General features: G+C 49.9%; 2 protein-coding genes across 4 annotated transcripts in view; both read left to right on the top strand.

Moving 5' to 3' along the window:
- The window catches only part of SYNPO2L (synaptopodin 2 like), a 15,033-nt gene extending 4,497 nt beyond the window's left edge, over nucleotides 1-10,536 (top strand). Inside the window, exons 2-4 of the mRNA XM_061161834.1 lie at nucleotides 2,557-2,708; nucleotides 3,139-3,656; nucleotides 6,872-10,536. Of these exons, the coding sequence (XP_061017817.1) occupies nucleotides 2,557-2,708; nucleotides 3,139-3,656; nucleotides 6,872-9,033 (2,832 nt within the window). The 3' untranslated portion in view covers nucleotides 9,034-10,536. The remainder of the gene's footprint in view (nucleotides 1-2,556; nucleotides 2,709-3,138; nucleotides 3,657-6,871) is intronic.
- MYOZ1 (myozenin 1) lies at nucleotides 8,329-20,012 on the top strand. Of its 3 annotated transcripts, XM_061161836.1 has the most exons (7): nucleotides 8,377-8,408; nucleotides 12,636-12,737; nucleotides 14,141-14,231; nucleotides 15,137-15,315; nucleotides 17,244-17,502; nucleotides 17,870-18,035; nucleotides 19,542-20,012. In XM_061161836.1, the coding sequence occupies exons 3-7, from the start codon at nucleotides 14,159-14,161 to the stop codon at nucleotides 19,771-19,773; spliced, it is 909 nt and encodes a 302-aa protein (XP_061017819.1). In that variant the 5' UTR covers nucleotides 8,377-8,408; nucleotides 12,636-12,737; nucleotides 14,141-14,158; the 3' UTR covers nucleotides 19,774-20,012. The 3 variants fall into 3 exon arrangements, with proteins under 3 accessions (XP_061017821.1, XP_061017819.1, XP_061017820.1); XM_061161838.1 differs by lacking the exon at nucleotides 12,636-12,737 and having other exon boundaries at nucleotides 8,329-8,408; XM_061161837.1 differs by lacking the exon at nucleotides 8,377-8,408 and having other exon boundaries at nucleotides 12,102-12,737.

Raw genomic sequence — 20,012 nt, 5'->3', positions numbered from 1 at the left:
AGCTAAAGAATAATATAACAAGAATCCAAGTCCAATTCTGACTCTAAATTCCAAGAGCTTTCCACGACTACATCATACACCAAGGCAAACAGCATTTAGCAGGCTAGGAGAGCACCTATTCCAGGAAACAGCTTTTAATAATTACAGCACCATAATATTAATATAGGGATATTAATGTAATGGAAACCTAAAAATAAGTAAATATTGTATTACTAACATGGGTTGGCATGTTTAGGCACAGCTATCGATACCCACCTTTCCATGACCAACCATGTATTGTAAAAGGTAATTTATTTCAGCAAACATTGAGCACCTGTTACATCAGTCATTGCTCTCTGGGCTATTGATTGGCTGTTGCACACAGTCCTTGCCTTCAAGATTCGCACAATCTAGGAGGGAGACAGGTGTATAAACAAACTAACATTGTCTGAAAACTACAGTAACAGACATATAAACAAGCTACATATTTTGCCCAGAGGAAGGAAGGATTAATTCTATAGGTAGGGAGTTGGGAGACAGTCAGGAAAAACTTTATGAAACAGGCAGTGCTTCAGCTGGAGCGGGCTCATCAGAATTTCTCTACATTGTACCCAGTACTGCAAGTGGGATATGGATATCCACTTTGATTAACTGGTTAATTCATACAGCAAAGGGGCACTCTTTCTGGAGACCTTGCCAACCTGTGGGACAAACCCAGCCATTCCTTGCTTGGGAATTGAGGCCCCTGCTGCTGCCATTTTGGAATCAGCTTTGGAGGAAAGCAGCTGGGATTAGTCCATGACCCCAAGAGGGAAGGCACCATCCCTGAAAGGATGTACATTAGTGATAGAGCCCACAGAGCTAGTACTCTGAGTCCTGAATAAAAAGTCCATGAAGAATGGGGGACGGGGAGGGCAGAAATTTTCACTATAATTAGCTCTGGGAGTAACACAGCTGGGGGAGGAAGGGGAGTACAGCCGGTAACTATTTTGAGCACAGCTCCGATTGACAGGACACGTGTGTGGACTGTACTGATCTCAGGGCCAGGCTGCCTGCCTGTGGTGTGTGGCGTGGGGGGGAAGGCCTAGGGCAGCAGAAGCAGGACAGCCAGACAGGCCGGACGGGGTACCAGCGCCTCGACTTCTCTCCTTGGGACGCTGTCCAAACTCCGAGGGCCATAGGCCAAGCTGAGCGATGGGTGCTGAGGAGGAGGTGCTGGTCACACTGTCAGGGGGAGCCCCCTGGGGCTTCCGACTTCAGGGGGGGGCCGAGCAGAGGAAACCTTTACAGGTGTCCAAGGTAAGGGAGCCTACATTGAGGTTTCAGGGAAAGGGGAACCCAAGGGAACTTGGGAAAAGTCATGTGATGGCCTATAGGGAAGAAGTGGGAGGCTGTGCAGAAGTGGAGTGGGAGTGGGCAGGTGGTTGAGGAAGCATGCTCAAATCTGATGGGGTGGCGGAAGTAGCATCTGAGCAGTGGCTTCTTGTGGGGGGCTATAGAAAAGGGAATCCCTGGTTTCTGGGAGCAGAGAAAAAGAAAGACTGGCTCGGTTCCCTGTGGCACCATAGGGCTGAGGCCCAGGGCTGGCCCTCCAATCCCTTGGGCCTGTACTTCTCTACTCTAAACTCCAGGAATGTAGGGGAGGTTCTCATTTCTAACTAAATTGGTGTGTGATGAGCTGAAGCTGTCTCATCCAGCTCAGCCCAGCCCTACCCCTGCCTTCAGTCCTCTTTCCTACGCCAGATCCCTTCTCTCACTAGGCAAGACTTTTTTTAGGTACTAGGAGGGTTATGGCAAGATCTGACCTGTCAGATGAAGTTGTTACCATTTTGGTTTCATAGCACAAGCTTATTTTTCTCAACTGTAAAATGTAGATAATAATAGTACCTACTCCATGGATACTAAGTTATGAAGGATGAAATTCAGTAAAACATGTTGAGTGCTTGGCACTGTGCCTAACATTTAGTAAGCACTCAGTAAATGATAGCCACTACTACTATTATTACTTTAACATATGTGTGTGTGTGCACACACCACACACACACACACACACACACAATCATAATCTCAGAATCTGCTGGACTCCCTCCAGTCTGGAATACTGTTCTAAAATCTTGACTGTATAGATAATGGTGCCTAGGATTCCAAGGACTAGAAGAGAAAGAATATTGGCTAGTATAGCTATTTCCTTTGGAGGAAAGCCTTGAGGGGATAACCACCATTTCCAGAACATCTCTCCCAGGCATTTTTCCCCAAGCCTCTTTGATTTAGCGGTTACCCTACCTCCCTTCATACGATGTTATTTTCTCCAGTTAGCACCTTCTTCCCTTTAGATTGACCCCCTTAACTGTCACCCCTTGCCCTTCCCCATCCTTTCTTACCCTCTAAAGTACTGGGTTGGCCAAAAAAGTTCGTTTGGGTTTTTCAGTATGATCGTATGAAAAAACCTGAGCAAACTTTTTGGCTAACCCAATAAAATCCCCTCCACATATGGTTCCTTCCTGTCCTAACTCCTTTCATTCTATTCCCCCTTGGAGCCCTCCCTCACCTACAGTCTCTCCTCCAACACCTTCTCAGATCCGAAGACGGAGCCAGGCGGGCAGAGCAGGACTCCGAGAGAGGGATCAGCTTTTGGCCATCAATGGGGTCTCCTGCACCAGCCTCTCTCATGCCAGTGCCATGAGCCTTATCGATGCCTCAGGGAATCAGCTGGTTCTCACCGTGCGGCGGTATGGATCCCTCCACCCCAGCCTATCCCCAGCCTCCTAGTCCAGGGCTTCCGTTGCCTGTCTCAGCTCTATGTCTCACTGACCTGACTTCAGCTGCTAACAAGTACCTATTTCTGCTTGTGTATTTTGCTGGAGTATGGATGTTTGTGTATGCCTCCCAGAGCACTTGAATGTGGGTACGTGGGCCTGTTTTAGACCCCTTGCCTGTCTCCTCATCATCACATCGCTCTTTAAGCCCATGTCCACTCAAAGCCTGCCAAGCAGATTTGCCTCCCAGTTCATCTTCAAATTTCTACTCTATCCAGCCCATCTATTTCACCCAAATGCCAGTCCCCTCTCTCCCCATACAGTCTTCTCCCATCTTCTCCAGCTCTCTCTAGCTATCAGTCATCCAGCTCATTTCTCAAGTTCTGTCATCTTTCCCATCCAGGGTAGAGGACGAGGGACCTGTGCGATCTCCATCCCCGGGTGAGATGCTTCAGGCACTGTCACCCTTGTCTCCACTGAGTCCTGAGCCCCCAGGAGCTCCAGTTTCCCAGCCTCTCCAGCCCGGGAGCCTCCTCTCGCCCCCTGACAGTGAGGCTTACTATGGAGAGACAGACAGTGATGCTGATGGCCCAGCCACCCAGGAAAAGCCCCGCCGACCCCGCCGCCGAGGCCCTGCAAGGCCCACCCCTCCAGGAGCCCCACCGGATGAGGTCTACCTGTCTGACAGCCCTGCAGAGCCAGCACCTGCTGCCCTTGGCCCTCCCAGCCAGGGTGACAGTCGTGTGAGCTCCCCATCTTGGGAGGATGGGGCAACTCTTCAGCCACCCCCCGCCGAGGCCCTGCTGTTGCCCCATGGCCCCCTCCGGCCTGGCCCTCATCTCATCCCTATGGTGGGGCCTGTTCCCCACCCAGTGGCAGAAGATCTTACCACCACCTATACCCAGAAGGCCAAACAAGCCAGTGAGTGCATGAACTCTTTTTCATTATTCAGGATACTTCAGTTTGAGTCCTAAATCTAACCCCCCTTAACAATACATTCTATCAATATCTACCTTATTCTTCCCTTGAATACAGTCTTGGGAATAGGTGGAGAAGAAGAGGGGAAAATAATTAGTCTCACGATCCCCATTATTTTTGCCGTTTGAACCAGTGGGATAAAAAGATACAGGGGGTTCCTTCAGCCTAACCCAGGAAAGGCCTAGGTAGGGAAGCTGGAAAGGGACATGAACTGATGAAGAGTCTGCCTATTGGTGCTGTGACATTGCTAGATGGCGACGGGGGAGGGGAGCACAGACATGGGGCAGGGGAGAATTTAGAAGCAGGACAGGGACATAGGGACTCTTCAGTGTTACTGCAGGCATAACATCAGAGCTGCCTTTGGCATTGCTAGTTCCATGAAGACTCCTGGGGACTGGGAGGCTATGGAATAGTCATGAGATCCCTAGGAAGTGGTGGAGGGAGAGATCTTTGGCTTCTTATCTCAAGCGATAATGTAGGCCTAGGTAGAAGAAGCCTATTCCACTTATCTCAGGTTCTTTACTATTTTTGATGTGAGCTACAGTACAAGGTTAAAGAGTGAAGTTTCTCCCTGTCTTATGCCTCCCATAGCACTCCTTTCTCGTCACCTTGGAAATCTCAGGATTACCCCTCTAGTTCTCATCTCTTGCTCCTCTCCCCCATCACTCTGATTCCTGATCCATAGAATTTTGTGCCTCTGAGTCTGGAATAGAGGCTAAAGACGTGACAGTTCACCCTCTGACATTCCTGAGAGTGTCCCATGTCCCACAAAGAAATTCCAGATATACACTTAGGATCCCATACTTATCCCCAGTTCTCATTTTAGCACCCTCTCCCTTCCCCATCATGCTGGATGAGACTGTAGTTAGTGGCTCAGGGATATTTTTAGCCAAGCAGACCTCATTGTTCAGTGCACTGGGGTTAGGGGGGAGGGGTAGGCAGGTGCCCATGTCCATCACACCGGGGCTTGTGGGGCAGCTGAGAGGAGGGAAGGGGCCAGGCTCCAAAAATAGCACAGTGAGCTCATTCAGCTGCCAGCTCTGGGGCCAAGACAAAGGGGCTTTAAAAGGCTTGGGGGGTGGCTCAAGCTGGTCCTGCTCCAGCCAACACTGCCTTTCTCGGCATGGACACTTTTGAGCCCATCGGCCAAGAGCCCCTCAGCCAAGCCAGCTGCGAAAAAGCCCCAAACCCAGTTCCTGAGCTCCAGGACTCATTCTATGCAGGTACTACCCTCCCATAGCCAAGAGAGTTCTGGAATCTAGAATGAAAGGGACTATATCAACAGTATAGGAAGGGAGGTCTTTGGGAAAGATCTTACTCCCTTACCCCCTTCTCCTTTTTGCCTTCCTGTTCCTTCTTTTCTCAGGAGTTTCACTGCCCTTTTCTCAGAATGGGCTAATGCTATGGCCACATGTCACAGGGGTTTGTGACAACATGAGCTATGGAAAACTCATGGAGAGAGGGTGTGTGTGAGAGAGAGAAGTGTGAGTACTCTATGAATATATGGAAGCATGTGTGTAGGTGTCTCTGGGGGAAGATATGAGTGAACAAGACATTTGTGTGCAGCTAGTATCAAGAAAACTTTGATAGTAAAGATTACTCATAGTGGACCTTAGGTTAAATGCTAAATTGACCTACATTATCTCATTGAATCCTCATAGCAACTCTGTGAGGTAGCCGTTATCTTCATTTACAGATGAGGAAACTGAACTTCATTGAGATGAAGTAACTCTCCCAGGAAACAAAGTCTGAACTAAGCTATGAGTCCAGTGCCTATCTCTAGTACTACTGTGTGGTACAAATGTTGGAATGGGCGGAATGACAGCCCAAATTAGAAAGGAGCTTGATATCTTGAGTGGAAAGTAGGTGGAATTTCAAGAATTTTTCAGGAGGAACTGGGGATCACGGATTAGAGAGTAACTGTGTCCAAGTCAGGGTCCTAGCAGCAGGGCAGCCTCTCCCGTTTCCTGGCCCCACCTCCCAGGCCCCACATGGCCTGGGAGGCCCTGTCCTGGCTCCCCTTAGCACACAGTCCTTTTGTGCCTGCCTGGTGGTGGTGCCTGAGCACCCCACTTAGAAGGTTTGAAATATAGGGGGCAGCTTTGACTCTAAAAGAAGCCCACCTCCCCTCCCACCCTCAGCTTGGGGGAAAGGAGACTGTATCAACTGGTGATCTTGAGATATCCTAAAGGTTTGGAAGTTCGCCTTGGAGAGCAGCACTCTGGCTTTTCCTGCATCTCGGATCTGAGGCCATCCCTGGCTGTGAGTAGCAGGGGTTTAAGGCACAGAGGCGTGCCTTGGAGGTCAGAAGGCACGGAATTTTGTCCCAACTGTTAGTGACAGTGTCTCTGCTAGGGGAATTCTGGGAAGAAGAGCTACCTGGGCTACGCGTGTATGTTTTTGTGTGGGCACATGGATTTACACATGTGTCTATTAACTGGGGTGTATATAAGCTAGAGTATATGGGAATGAGGGAGAAAAATACATCTGAGAACGTAAGCTCATAGGTGCCTTTCTCTAGAGCCATATTCTTGTTGAAATGATGTGTGGTGGGAGTTATTTCTGTGAATGTACATGTGGCTGTATATGTAGATGTGGCTTACATGATGGTAGTGGAATTATGAATGAAGAGTCCCACTGCTAAGGATCCTTTTATCCTTAGTATAGGGTAAGGGGTAGGAAGAGGGGAAGTCCCAAATTTTCCGAGAAGCCTCTAACGTGGTCTATGGTGGGAGAAGTGTCCCTTCTCATCTTTTCTTACCCTAGGACCTGCTTCATGTCCTTGCCTGCCATGCAAAGTGACCTCCCCCGCATCTCTCACCCTCACATTGCCAGCCAGAAATGGAGGGGAGAGGGGGGACAAATGCGTGGCGTGAATAAAAGTGATTTCCAGAAAGACAAGAGCAGAGTAGAGGAGAGCTGTGTGGTCAGTGGTGTCAGAGCAGCCAACTAGGCTCTGCCTTCCCTTCCATTGTCCTTGGTTTCACCTTTCACCTCCACTCTGCCCCCAAGTCAGAGGACTTTGCCACAGGCAGGAGAGCCCTTGTGGGTTAGGCCAGTGAAAAGGCCAGAGGTAGAGGCTTAAGGGAACTGGGAGGAGCGGGAGAGCCTTGGGGCTCACAGATGCATACTGACCACCCCCCTTCTCCTCTCCGCAGAGCTACAAAGGGCAGAGAGCCTCCAAGAGAGGAGTGTGAAGGAGGCCAAGACCAAATGCCGGACGATTGCATCCCTGCTCACCGCAGCCCCCAACCCCCACTCCAAGGGGGTACTGATGTTTAAGAAACGTCGGCAGAGAGCCAAGAAGTACACCCTAGTGAGCTTTGGGGCTGCCGCGGGGACCGGCGCTGAGGAGGAGGACGGCTTGCCTCCAACCAGTGAGTCCGAGCTGGACGAAGAGGCTTTCTCCGACGCCCGCAGCCTCACCAATCAGACCGACTGGGACAGCCCCTACCTGGACATGGAGTTAGCCAGGCCGAGCTCAGGCACAGCAGAGGGCCCGGGGCTGGGAGGGCAGCTGAGTGAGGCCTCCGGGCGAGGGGCCCAACTCTTTGAACAGCAGCGCCAGCGCACAGCCTCCATCACCCAGCAGCTGGCCCAGGAAGGTCCAGCGGCCACGCTCAACGGGCAGGGCCTGCAGTCTCCACCTCGGCCACAAAGCGCTCCGCCAGAGGCGGCTGTGCTCCCACCCAGCCCTTCGCCAGCCCCTGTAGCCAGCCCCAGACCTTTCCTCGCTGGCTGTGGAACCTCTAGCTCAGCTCCAAGCATCTTTAACCGTTCAGCTAGGCCCTTTACTCCCGGCTTACAAGGGCAGCGGTCAGGTACCACCTCGGTTATTTTCCGGCCCCTAGCTCCCAAGAGGGCAAATGAGAGCCTGGGAGGCCTCAGCTCCGCCCCACCGCCTTTCCAGTCTCCTCCGCAGGGTACCACTCCTGTGCCCAGCTTCACTTCAGGGGTTCCCAGCCACGTGCCAGTCCCCGCTTCCCCCAGCACCCCACGCCCCTCCGGCCCCGTGACGGCCACCAGCTCCCTATACATCCCAGCCCCTAATCGTCCTGTTACACCAGGCGGGGCCCCAGAGCCCCCCGCCCCCGCTAGCGGAGCTGCCATGACCTCCACCGCTTCTATCTTCCTGTCGTCGCCTCTGCGACCTGCTGCGCGCCCAGAAGCGCCTGCCCTTAGCTCCGCGGCCCCTGAGCCCCCCAGCGCTCGGGAGCAACGCATCTCCGTGCCAGCTGCTCGCACGGGCATCCTCCAGGAGGCCCGGCGTCGGGGAACCAGAAGGCAGATGTTCCGGTCGGGAAATGAGGAGACGAAGAACTCGCCCAACCCCGAGCTGCTATCGTTGGTGCAAAACCTGGATGAAAAACCCCGGGCTGGGGGCGCGGAATCTGGGCCAGAGGAGGATGCTCTGAGCCTCGGGGCTGAAGCCTGCAACTTCATGCAGCCACCAGGGGGCAGGAGTTACAAGACGTTGCCTCACGTGACAGCTAAAACCCCGCCTCCAATGGCCCCCAAGACCCCACCCCCTACGGCTCCTAAGACTCCACCCCCAGTGGCTCCTAAGCCCCCTTCTCGAGGGTTCCTCGATGGGTTAGTGAACGGGGCGGCCCCTTCGGCTGGAATCCCTGAAACACCAAGGCTTCAGGGGAGGGGAGGGGAGCTGTTTGCCAAACGTCAGAGCCGAGCGGACAGGTATGTGGTGGAAGCTCCACCTGGTCCTGGCCTTGGCCCTCGGCCCAGAAGCCCTTCTCCTACCCCCTCACTGCCCTCTTCCTGGAAATATTCACCCAATATACGTGCCCCACCTCCAATTGCTTACAACCCACTGCTCTCACCCTTTTTCCCTCAAGCTGCCCGAACTCTCCCTAGTAAGACCCAATCCCAAGGGCCTCGGGCAGCCCCTAAACAGGGCATTAAGGCTCTGGATTTCATGCGGCACCAGCCCTACCAACTTAAAACTGCCATGTTCTGTTTTGATGAGGTTCCCCCGACTCCTGGACCCACCTCCTCAGGGCCTCCCAAAACTGCCAGAGTCCAGGAGATCCGCCGATTTTCAACTCCAGCGCCGCAGCCCACTGCGGAACCCCTGGCCCCCACTGTGCTCGCCCCCAGAGCAGCCACTACATTGGATGAGCCCATCTGGAGGACAGAGCTGGCCTCAGCCCCTGTCCTTAGCCCACCCCCTCCTCCAGAGTCTCCCAGAGGTCTTGGGACCTCCCCCAGCTCCTGTGGCTTCCAAGTAGCCAGGCCCCGGTTCTCAGCTACCAGAACAGGGTTGCAGGCTCATGTGTGGAGGCCTGGGGCAGGCCACCACTGAACAGGGCACAGCTCCCAGGACCAAGGGGAGGTGGAACATTCAGTTCCTAAAATTGCTTCTCCTTCCCAACGCTCTCCCTGCCCGCCCCCCCCCCCCCAAGCAGGCTAAATTCCCCCCCTGCCAGAGATAGTTTTGGAGTTGGTGTCCTGTTCCCCAGTTTCCTCCTGGCTCCCAACCTCCCTGCTGCTTTCCGCCTACTATCTCTGCTTTGGTGTCTGTGCTTCTCTGTAGTTCCTTGCCTGGATCTCCGTCTTTAGGTCTCTTCACCTACACTCCTCTGCTGGTCTCTATTTCTCTACATTTGTGCCTTTTTCTGTGGGCCTTGTTTTAACATTCAATGAGAAACACACAGGGAAGTTACTACTAAGACCTCAGGCGAGAAGCTCACCACCAGACAGGCAGCAAAGGGACTGTACTGACCCCTATTTGCATTAAGTTACTCACTGTTCCTCACTCTTCTTTCCCAGCTTGGCTGGTATATTCCTAGGCATGTGTACGTCTGTGAGTGTGTGTGTGTATGTGTAAGTGTGTGCATGAACACAGATGTGCTCTTCTGTCTGAGGCAAGAATAAGAGAAGAGACTAAATAAAGACCCAATCTGGGTCTCACCTTTGCTCTGATAAAGGAAGAGTCAGCTGTCCTCACATAGAATGTCTGGAGGAGAGAAAGAGATTGACTAGAGTTAAAGATCATCATCTGCAGCAAATGTTGAGCACCTTGTGAAATTCACAGGGTGTGAGGAGACACGAAGGACCAGGGCAGTTTGTATGGGTTGAGTTACATCAGTTAGACCAGGAATAGAACTAAGAATTCTGTTCCTCAGGATTTCAGAAAGCTAACAACTTGAGAGGCCCATACTGAGCAACAGAGCATCCAGGAAATGAAAGAAAATGTCCTCTGAGAATGACCAAATCTTTGGCTTCATGGCCTCATGAACCTAAGACAGAAAGGAAGGGGAAAAGAACCTTAATGTGGCAAATAAGGTAGAAGCCAGAAGCAGAACAGAAATGAATGAAATTGAGCCTTAGAGAGGAGCATGGTTAGGGTGAGTGCAGTGTTGGTGGAGTAAAATTGGATAATAAGAAACCAGTCACATACAAAAGGGGGACTGGGAGAAAATATGAGGAAGAAGTATGTATATGTTAGAGAGAAGGGGGATGATAGTAGAGGGATGCGAGAACGTGTGCTGACTGTTGAAAAAACAGGTATATCTGTGTTCTTCCTGTGAATCTGTTCCTCTGTCTTCTGCAGCTTGTCATAACTACCTGGGAAAGGGTAAGGAAACATCCAGAGCCAAAACCGCTTTTTAGTTCTACCCCATCTCTCAAATTGTAGCTCCTATTCCTTTCCAGCTTGAGGTCCTGATCTCTGTCCTAGAGAGATACAGACTCCCCTCTCACCATGACCACCAGTCACTTTTGCTGCTTGACCTGGAAACTGATCATTTCCTTTGCATATTGAGTGTGAACCACAGTGCTTTGGTTTGTGCACAAGAATAAACTTATGCCCTGTATCTTCTGTTGTCATCTTGTCTAGTTTCTTGCCTAAATCCTGGTCACCCCTTCATCCTATCTAATTCATTTTCCCGATCTCCTGATTCCTGATTTTTTTCTCAGCTCCTGCCCTCCAATTTTTACTGTTTTGCCCTTCACCCCCATGCCTTTTGCTCTTCTCTGCCAATTCTGTCCTGCCCCCAAGTAGCCACCTCCATCTGGTTCCCTCTGTCCAGATTCTCCCCTTCTTCATCCCCTGCTCCATACTTCTCAAATGAGGCCTCAGCTTACAGAACCAAGACAATTTGAAAAGGCCCTCCAACCCTTTTGCTGTCAACATTTCCCAACTGCCTGGAGGAAATGAAGGGAAAGTAGTGGCTGAAGGTGAAGGTGGAGTGAGAGAAGGAAGAGGGAGAGAGAGGGTGAATCAGCCTGGACTGAGACTAATAAAAGAGAAGGCACTGGAAAGCAGGCTTGACTAGACTTGAGAAGGGAAGTTCTATTACCCCAGTTTTACCAGCAGGGGGCAGATTTGTGCCAATAACCAAGCTTATGACTCTGATCCTGTCACAAGTAAGCAGCCTCAGAAAATTCCGCTGGAGGAGGGCATGATGACCCACTTCAATACTCTTGCTGGGAAAATCCCATGGACAGAAGAGCCTGGAGGGGTACAGTGCATGGGGTTGCAAAGAGTCGCACACAACTGAAGGGACTGAGCGTAAATGCATGCTCACACACAGAATTACACAGGGAGGGCTCAGAAAGCCTACAATGCACATTCTGTCTTCATTCACATAGTAGTTTTAGGTGCTCAATCATAGAACACCAAAATTTTGGTTGGTTTTTGTGGGTTTTGAGGGGAGGATGGTAATGATGACAAAATCACTCTTTGCTACTTATGTTTTTTCATCTAACTGCTTTTTTGGGTTAGGAGAGAACAGAGAAAAAGGGCCAAAGATGAGGTATCTGGAGGCTAAATTGGTTTGGTCAGAGGCCAAGTAGAGTGGAGCAGGGTGACCTTTTGGCCCCTAACCTGAACCTATGAAGTTCAGGATGGGAAAAGGACGTGGTCAGGAAAAGTGGATAGCTCACAGAGAGACAAAATGGTATTCTGGGAGCTACAGAAGCCACTTCCTAAGGCAGCCACAGCTTGGTGGTGGATACAGCAGAGGTGAAGCATCTGGTTGCAAAACCTGAGCAGAAGACGGAGGAGGATCCAGGATGTTCTTGCAGCTATTGAGAAAGGGCTCAGGCAAATGGCAGACTTCCCTCCAGGGGGCTCTCAAGCTTGTGCCCCAGCCCAGAGGCTTCTCTAGACCAGTGTGAATGGGATAGTCCAGATCCCATGGGGTGTGTGTTCCCTTTGAAGAAAATTCCAAGTAGGAACCTCAGAGAGTAAAGCCCTGGCAGGTCAGAAGCCTCCATGTCCTTCTCAGGAAGAAGGCTATCTATCCAGGGAAAAGTGACATCTGTCCTCTGAGCAGGCTGAGTTGAGCACCCCAACAGCAAATGGGGATAAAAAATGAGGAAACTGGCTCAAGTTTTGCCCCACATCATCCCTGATAGCCTAAGCACTGTATTTGGTTAATTTGGTCCCTTATCCTGCTAAGATCTGGCCCTCCCAGAAGAAAGACCAGCTTATCCAGGAACTTTCAAAGGGCACTTACATTGTGAACAGAAATTCCCTTCTCCAGACATAGCATCTTAAGCCTTCCCACCCCCAAAATGCATCCACATGTCCCTCCAGCCCCGGCCTACATTGGCTCTGCATGGCTCTCCAGACACGTTCTCCTGGTTCTCACTCTCCCACTCCGAATTCCTATCCACCACTTGCTGCCTGCTTCCTCTCTCCCTCTCAGTTTTCAGTTTCTCCCTGAGTGCCTCTCTGGATCTGAGCCTCTAGGTGCCAAGAAAGGGGAGTCCCTGGGCAGAGTGATCCTTGGCTCAGACAGCTTAGTGGGAGAATTCCAAAGGCTTTTCCTACCCTTCCTGAGCCTCTGGGCAAGGAGGGCGGGATCTTGGTTCCAGGGTCTCAGTACCCCCTGTGCCATTTGAGCTGCTTGCGCTCATCAACTCTATTAATAACCACGCTCCCTCCCCCACTGCCAGTGCTGCCCCCACGCCTGCCCAGCTCGGGTTCTCTAGTCACAGCAGCCCAGTCCTCCAGAGCTGCTGGACCCCAGGGAGAGCTGACCACCGCCTGAACAGCCGGTAAGTCTCCGGCTAATGGCCCAAGGGGCTGGAGCGCCTTCTGTTCACTGCTGTGTCTGTGTCTGTAATAGTGACCCTTGATCCCAGGGGAGCTGCCCCCCTCCTCCATCTATACTCATTCCCCACTTGTCCAGTTCAGGGGAGCCACAGAGAGTTGGAGGGAGAAGGCCTCCAGAGGGTGGGGGGACTGGAGATGTTGGGGGAGGCACTGAAGAAATGGGCAGGGGGGTGGAGAGTGAGAGGCTGGATGGAAAATGAGAACCTGGTTGGGGCTGAGAGGAGGACAGGGAAAGTCCATTTAGCAGTTCCTGGGCTCCAGCTGCAGCAGACCCCACTAAGCGAGTAGGATTGCAGGTGTGTTGTGAGATAGGACTCAGCAGAAGACAGCATTTTGCTGAGACCCAGCTTCTGTGAAGGAGGGGCTGGAATTTCTATCTTTTTCCAGCTTGTCCCCATCTACTGCCAGGTCCTATGATTATGTTTCTGTCCTCCCTGAATTTCCTGCTGCTGTGATATTGCTGAATTGATATGCATCAAGGTTCAAATGTCCCCTGACCTCCCTCTGTACTCTGCTTCTAGGGTCCAGTCAGGGCTGGGGGGTGGGGGGAGTGACTGGGAGAGCAGGAGCAGTGCTGTGACCTCCCAGGCCATGATCCAGCTGGCCCAAGGGAGGGGCAGTAACCTCTTCATCCTATGGAGAATGTTTTTGGCTGGATCTCCTCAATGCTGGCAGAACATTTTTTCTGCTCCACCCCCACCTCCCCACCCCTGCCCTGGGGCTTGGGGGAAACTGAGAGACCAGAGCTTGGAATGACAGCCCCAAGCTGAGAGCCCCATGCAAATAAAAACTTCATATCATGCCAAACCAGTGAAATCTGAATGCATTGCCCTACCTGTAATTTGTTTGTTTTATTCCCAACATACGTTGTGTTCCTATACCCTGCACCATCTCTGTGTAAAACAGCTGAACAGAGTGGTTGGTAGAAGGTAGGAAGAGGGGGTGCATCTATACTTTCTGCTCTGCTTCCTAAGAAGAGAAGACATAAAGCAATGGGTTTTCACTTTGTGTGTGTGTGTGTTAGTTGCTCGGTCGTGTCCAACTCTTTGCGACCCCATGGGGTGTTGCATGCCAGGCTCCTCTGTCCATGGTCCATGTGATTTTCCAGGCAAGAAAACTGGAGTGGGTTGCCATTTCCTTCTCCAGGGGATCTTCCTGACCCAGGGATCGAACCCAGGTCTCCTGCATTGCAGACAGACTGTTTACTCTCTGAGCTACCAGGGAAGCCTTTTTCTCTGAAAAATCTAATGAAATGTTTTTCCTGAAGTCCATAAGCAGTACCTTACTGGAGACACTCACTCTAGACCCTGTGCATCCTTCAGCTTCCCCTTCCCACCCTGTCCAGGCTCCATCCACCTCCACAATGCCACTCTCAGGGACCCCGGCCCCCAATAAGAAGAGGAAATCCAGCAAGCTGATCATGGAACTCACTGGAGGTATGGCATGTTCGCATCTACCTAGTATGGGACTTCTTAGTAACAATACCTCTGGCCCAAGAGTTCCAGAAATATCATAAGGTTGTATATGTCTTAAGGTGAAGAGATAGGAAGAGACAAGAGGAATTTGGGGTGGTGGTGGGGTTTGCGGGGGTGGGGGGAGAAGAAAGAACAAGAAAGAATTCAATACTGACTACTCCCCCTTCCACCCTTTTCACCTTGTAATCTGAGACAGTAATATCCCTGCCATGTTACCCAGCACAGGTCCAAGACAACAGGACCCACAGGTCAATGAGGTGTGTTTGAGGAGAAAATATATATGATGCAGACTGGCACAGAGTAAGGTCTCAATAAGTGCTTAATTTCCTTCTTTCCCCAGAACTAAAGAGCTTTGTCTGAGCACTTAAAACGGGAAATTCCTTGGGCATTTTTCCTGGGGGTAGATGAGCTCTCCTAATACCGAGAGGCTGTTTGCAGCCAGAGTTTATGAGAGGAAGAGAAGGGAAAGGAGTTGAGACAGGAGTCTATATTTAGAGGTGGCCTTTGGGCTTCCCCCCATGCTATGGCTTCCTCAGTGTTCTCCACCTATGATGTTTCTTTACTCTTTTGCCGTATACCCCATACTTCTGTTACACCATGTACCCTCTCCAGGCCACTTTAGTATTCCCCGTCTTCCCCTCTGCGCCCCATTTCCCATGCATTCTCTCCCAACTCCAAACCCAGGAAATCAAAATCCCTCATAAACTAGACAGAATTGAACCAGACATCAGAGGCAGCATCTGCTTCCCTCAGTGGTCTCTACTGGGACACACACACACGCCTAGTTGTGGATGGCAGCTGCATTTGGAACTAGAAAACCCCACTTTCCTCTTTCCCTTGTCTCTGCCTCCCCACCTCCCTGAAAGGTGGACAAGAGAGCTCGGGCCTGAACCTGGGCAAGAAGATCAGTGTCCCAAGGGATGTGATGCTGGAGGAGCTGTCGCTGCTCACTAACCGGGGCTCCAAGATGTTCAAACTGAGGCAGTTGCGTGTGGAGAAGTTTATCTATGAAAACCACCCTGATGTCTTCTCTGACAGCTCAATGGTGAGTTCAGAACTCTACAGCTCTCGAAGCCTAGTGCCTCTTCTGACAGCTTCTTGGCAGGCCCAGAGTTTCCAAAATATTATCAACTTCCCCTCCCTGCAAATTTATAAACTCATTAACCCCTCTGATATAGCATGCCTCCAATAGATGCAGGGTGAATTACGACCCACCCCTGAAACTAAATTTGTATCTTAGAACTGGTGAAGCAGGGTGAGGAGTACCACACCTTCAGGGAGAAAATTCCTTCCCAGTATGGTTAAGTATTAAAGATAGGATTGCCAGATAAAACACAGGATGCCCAGTCCTATGTTTTAAATTTGAGATACACACTAAACAAGCTATAGAGATATATTTATAGCACAGGAAATAAAGGCAGTATTTTATAATGCCTTTAAATGGTGTATAATCTATACATAAATCAACTCTACTTCAATTACAAAAATAAAGTTGAGATACACACAGATAGTTTTTTTGTAACATATATCTCACAATATTTGGGATGTAACTTTTTTTTTAAATTGAAGACACTTAGGGAATTCCCTGGTGGTCCAGTAGTTAGGACTTGGTGCTTTCACTGCCAGGGGCCTGGATTCCCTTCTTGGTTGGGGAACTAAGATCCCACAAGCCACGCAGCACAGTCAAAAATTGAAGATATTTAAATTTGAATTTCAGATACACAATAATTTTCTAGTATAAGTGTGTCCCATGAAATATTTGGGACATAAAAATTAAATTAGAAAATAAAGGATACCCAGTTAAAAATTTTTTTTTTAACCGAGTTAAATTTGAATTTCAGATACACGATGGATACTTTCTTATATCTAAATATGTCCCACGTAATACGTAGGCATATTTGTACTAAAAAACTATTGTTGTGTATCTGAAATTCAAATTTAACTGGTGTCCTGTGATTCTTGTGTATGTGCAAAAATCTGGCAACCCTAGAAAGAGGTAAGTGAATTTTTATAGCCATCTCTTCTTGAGCCATTTGTATATTTAAAGTGTCAGTCTAAGGGCCAGAGATGCAGGGACTGAAACCATCCATTAAGGCCCAACATCCCTTAGTCAGGGTCATTATCCAAAAAGAAGTAGGGATTGGAGAGGGGCCAGGCACAAGATGTTACAGCTGAGGAGGAGGGGATCTTCTCCATTTCCTTTCTTCCCCCTCCATCTTTCCCAAGCAGCCAGGGGAGAGTGAAAATAGATGCCTACATGGGGCCAGGGGCAGGAGTGTCTGCCATTGGCCCATACGTATGAGCAGAACAAAATTGCTGAGCTGACCATGTCTAACTTTAGGAGGCCAGAAGCCCTCCTCCCTGCCTGTGTCTGGTTACACTGGGTGGAGCGTGGGGGTGTGCGTGGTGGGTGGCCAGGAGAGCCTCCTGAAGGAGTTGGCAGGGTTATTTTTAGGCTTTGGGGATGAATCCAGTGTTGCCCTTTGGGCCACCCTTCCCCCTACCCACTACAGTTTCACTGTCAGGAAGTCCTGGTTCGCTATGCACCAAAAGGAGGAAGGGAGAGGAAGAGACACACTTTTCATCTGTTAGACAAGAAGGTGGGAGAGAGGCAGGGATCTCCTTAGTTCCTCAAATTAAGGCTGGGTTCTCCATGCCAAACCCAATCTCTCAAATTGTAGTGGAACAGAAATCTCGATCCTTTTTGCATTGGTAAGGATGGGAAAGGGGAGTTTGGACAGTAACTTGCCTCTATCCTAGATGTAATTCAAAGAACTGAGCCAAAGGCATTGTATCCCTTTAGGAGAGTTCAATTTCTGTCGGTCAGGTTTATCCACTAACGTCTAGCGGATGGGGGTGTCTCAGAGGATTCGGCGTCTTTGAGTTGCCCATTGTCTCTGATCACTTCATACTTGGTATGGTATTCTCTGTGCCCACTGCTAACCTTCCCCTCGCTCTGTCCTTTCTTTTCAGGATCACTTCCAGAAGTTCATTCCCACAGTGGGGGGACAGCTGGGGACGGCCGGCCAGGGATTCTCCTATAGCAAGAGCAGTGCCGGAGGCCAGGCAGGGAGAAGTGGCTCTGCCGGCCAGTTTGGCTCTGACCAGCAACACCATCGTCAGGGCTCTGGGTCTGGCTCTGGCCCTGGATCTGGGGGTGCAGGTGGTCCTGGGGGCCATGCAGGCAGAGGAGGTGCTGCTGGCACAGCAGGGGTTGGCGAGACAGGAACAGGCAAGTATCCTCACCCAAGAGTCAAGTGTCTGGTCCCTAAAGCAGAGAAATCCCCAGGAATGAGGCCTGGACTGGGTGTTGGATGCAGGAGAGGCCTGTTGAGATATCTTGATGGGTCTTCTGGGTCCAGAAGGATACAGAGACATGTCTATTCCACCCAGAAGTCCTATCCCTCAGTCAGCATTCTCTCATTCATCACATATCTGACTCCAGGCTATCATGGTTTCGCAAACCATAAACAATTACTAGCATGTTTTACCTTTGGTCCCCAGCCCCTAGTGACTTCTTTAGTACAGAGTTCTAGACTAATTTCCATTTCCTCCTAACTGCTATCATTTGACTATTATTTCTCTCCCTCGGCTGCCAGACAACCAGGCAGGTGGAGATGGAAAACATGTCACTGTGTTTAAGACCTATATTTCCCCATGGGAGAAAGCCATGGGCGTTGACCCCCAGCAGAAAGTGGAACTTGGCATCGACCTTCTGGCCTACGGGGCCAAAGCTGAACTCCCTAAGTATAAGTCCTTCAACAGGTAAGGGGGATGAGAAAGGAACCTGATGCATTCCAGTGTATGGCAACATGTCCTTAGTTGGAATGGAGACTTTGGTTCAGATGTTTCAGAAGGAGACTGAGGAGGCATAGGAGTAATATGGGGGCCCTAATTGAAGGCTTTTGCTCTTTTCAGTCTAGCTCAGAGAAACAGCATGGTATGATGAAGGAAAAATTCGCTAGGAGGCAGGAACTGAATTTTGGTTCATTGTTATTAGCTGTGTGGGAAAGTAACCCTACTTCTGAAACTTCGTTGCCTTGACTGTGAAATGGGAATAATATATTACACACATGTAAAGGGCTCTTGGCGGGGGGGTCCCTTCATTCAAAGTTATAATTTTCATTACTGTCCTTATAGTAGAATTCTATTTCTCTTTTCTTTTTCCATTGAAGTATAGTTGACTTACAACATTATATTGTCTTCAGGTGTACAACAGTGACACAGTATTTTTATAGATTACGTACCACACAAAGTTATTATAATGTTATTGAAGATTCTGTTTCTTTATTCCCTACTTTGAAGTAAAACGTGAAGTGAAAGTGTTAGTTGTTCAGTTGTGTCCAACTCTTTGTGACTCCGTGGACTGTAGCCTGCCATGCTCCTCTGTCCATGGAATTCTCCAGGCAAGAATACTGGAGTGGGTTGCCATTCCCTAGTTCACCTAGTCCAGGGGATCTTCCCCACCTGGGGATCAAACCCAGATCTCCTGCATTGCAGGCAGATTCTTTACGGTCTGAGTCACCAGGGAAGCCCCTACTTTAATAAGGCTCAAATACCGATCCTTTTGGAGCTAAGCCTCTCTAGACTGTGTGAAAACAGGACAGGGAAGCACTAGAGAAATGCTTTTGCTTTTGGTCCTAAGTGAGTGAGTGAGTGAGTGAAAGTTGCTCAGTCATGCCCGATTCTTTGGGACCCCATGGACTGTAGTCCATGGAATTCCCCAGGCCAAAATACTGGAGTGGGTAGCCATTCCCTTCTCCAGGGGATCTTCCCAACCCAGGGATCAAACCAGGGTCTCCTGCATTGCAGGCGGATTCTTTACCAGTTGAGCTACCAGGGAAGCTCTTTGGTCCTGAGGTGCCTGGATTTGCCAGGAAATGTTAATTCTTCTCATTTAGGGCACACATTATCTGCTGGAGGTGGGGTAGGGGTTTTGAGGGAGGTCTCTACACTATAATTTAAGGTGATCTCAGACCCATGGGCCTGTAGTGTTTGGTGTCCATTTTTCTGAAATGTGACTGGTTTGGATCACAGCTATCCATGAGACTGGTTAGTACCCTCTAGACTACTTTTCTCTTTATTAGCCTTGGGGAAGCAAGCAAACCAGAAGGTGGAATGGATTACTAAGGGAGAAGAAGAAAAAGCAGTGCAGAAGTGATCTTAAACTGGAATTCACAGACTTCTCCATCCTTCAAACAGGGTAACATTTCACTGACAAACTTTTTCTTTTGTTCTGGTTTTTAATGAAATCATGTTTCTCCTTTTCAGGACAGCAATGCCTTATGGTGGATATGAGAAGGCCTCCAAACGCATGACCTTCCAGATGCCCAAGTTTGACTTGGGGCCCTTGCTGAGCGAACCCCTAGTTCTCTACAACCAGAACCTCTCCAACAGGCCTTCTTTCAATCGAACCCCTATTCCCTGGCTGAGCTCCGGGGAGCCTGTAGACTACAATGTGGATATTAGCATCCCCTTGGATGGAGAAACCGAGGAGCTGTGAGGTGTTTCCACCTCTACTTTGTATCAAGTTTCCCCTCTCTGGTTCCATTTTGGAGAGGGAATGCTGAGCAGGATACCCCCACTGAAAATCCAGGATCCTTGTGGGACTGGAGGGAAAAAGAAAGGAAAGATCTTTCTTTTCACTTTTCACTCAAAGTCCCCACTCCAAGCATCTTTTCTTACCAACTCAGAGCTCCCCTTCCACTGCTCTGTATGGAACCTGCTCTTTTATGGAATTTG

Source organism: Dama dama, chromosome 15, assembly GCF_033118175.1.
Source record: "Dama dama isolate Ldn47 chromosome 15, ASM3311817v1, whole genome shotgun sequence".
In the NCBI taxonomy this organism is placed as follows: domain Eukaryota; kingdom Metazoa; phylum Chordata; class Mammalia; order Artiodactyla; family Cervidae; genus Dama; species Dama dama.
Note: the sequence above shows the minus strand (reverse complement) of the source record. Positions and strands in the feature narration are given on the sequence as shown.

Bases quoted from the DNA above. Each gene is read 5' to 3' on its own strand.
- MYOZ1 (XM_061161838.1), top strand. From the start codon at position 14,159: ATGCCACTCTCAGGGACCCCGGCCCCCAATAAGAAGAGGAAATCCAGC. The intron at 15,316-17,243 runs GTGAGTTCAGAA...CTTTCTTTTCAG, and splicing joins TCTTCTCTGACAGCTCAATG to GATCACTTCCAGAAGTTCAT. The intron at 17,503-17,869 runs GCAAGTATCCTC...CTCGGCTGCCAG, and splicing joins GGTTGGCGAGACAGGAACAG to ACAACCAGGCAGGTGGAGAT.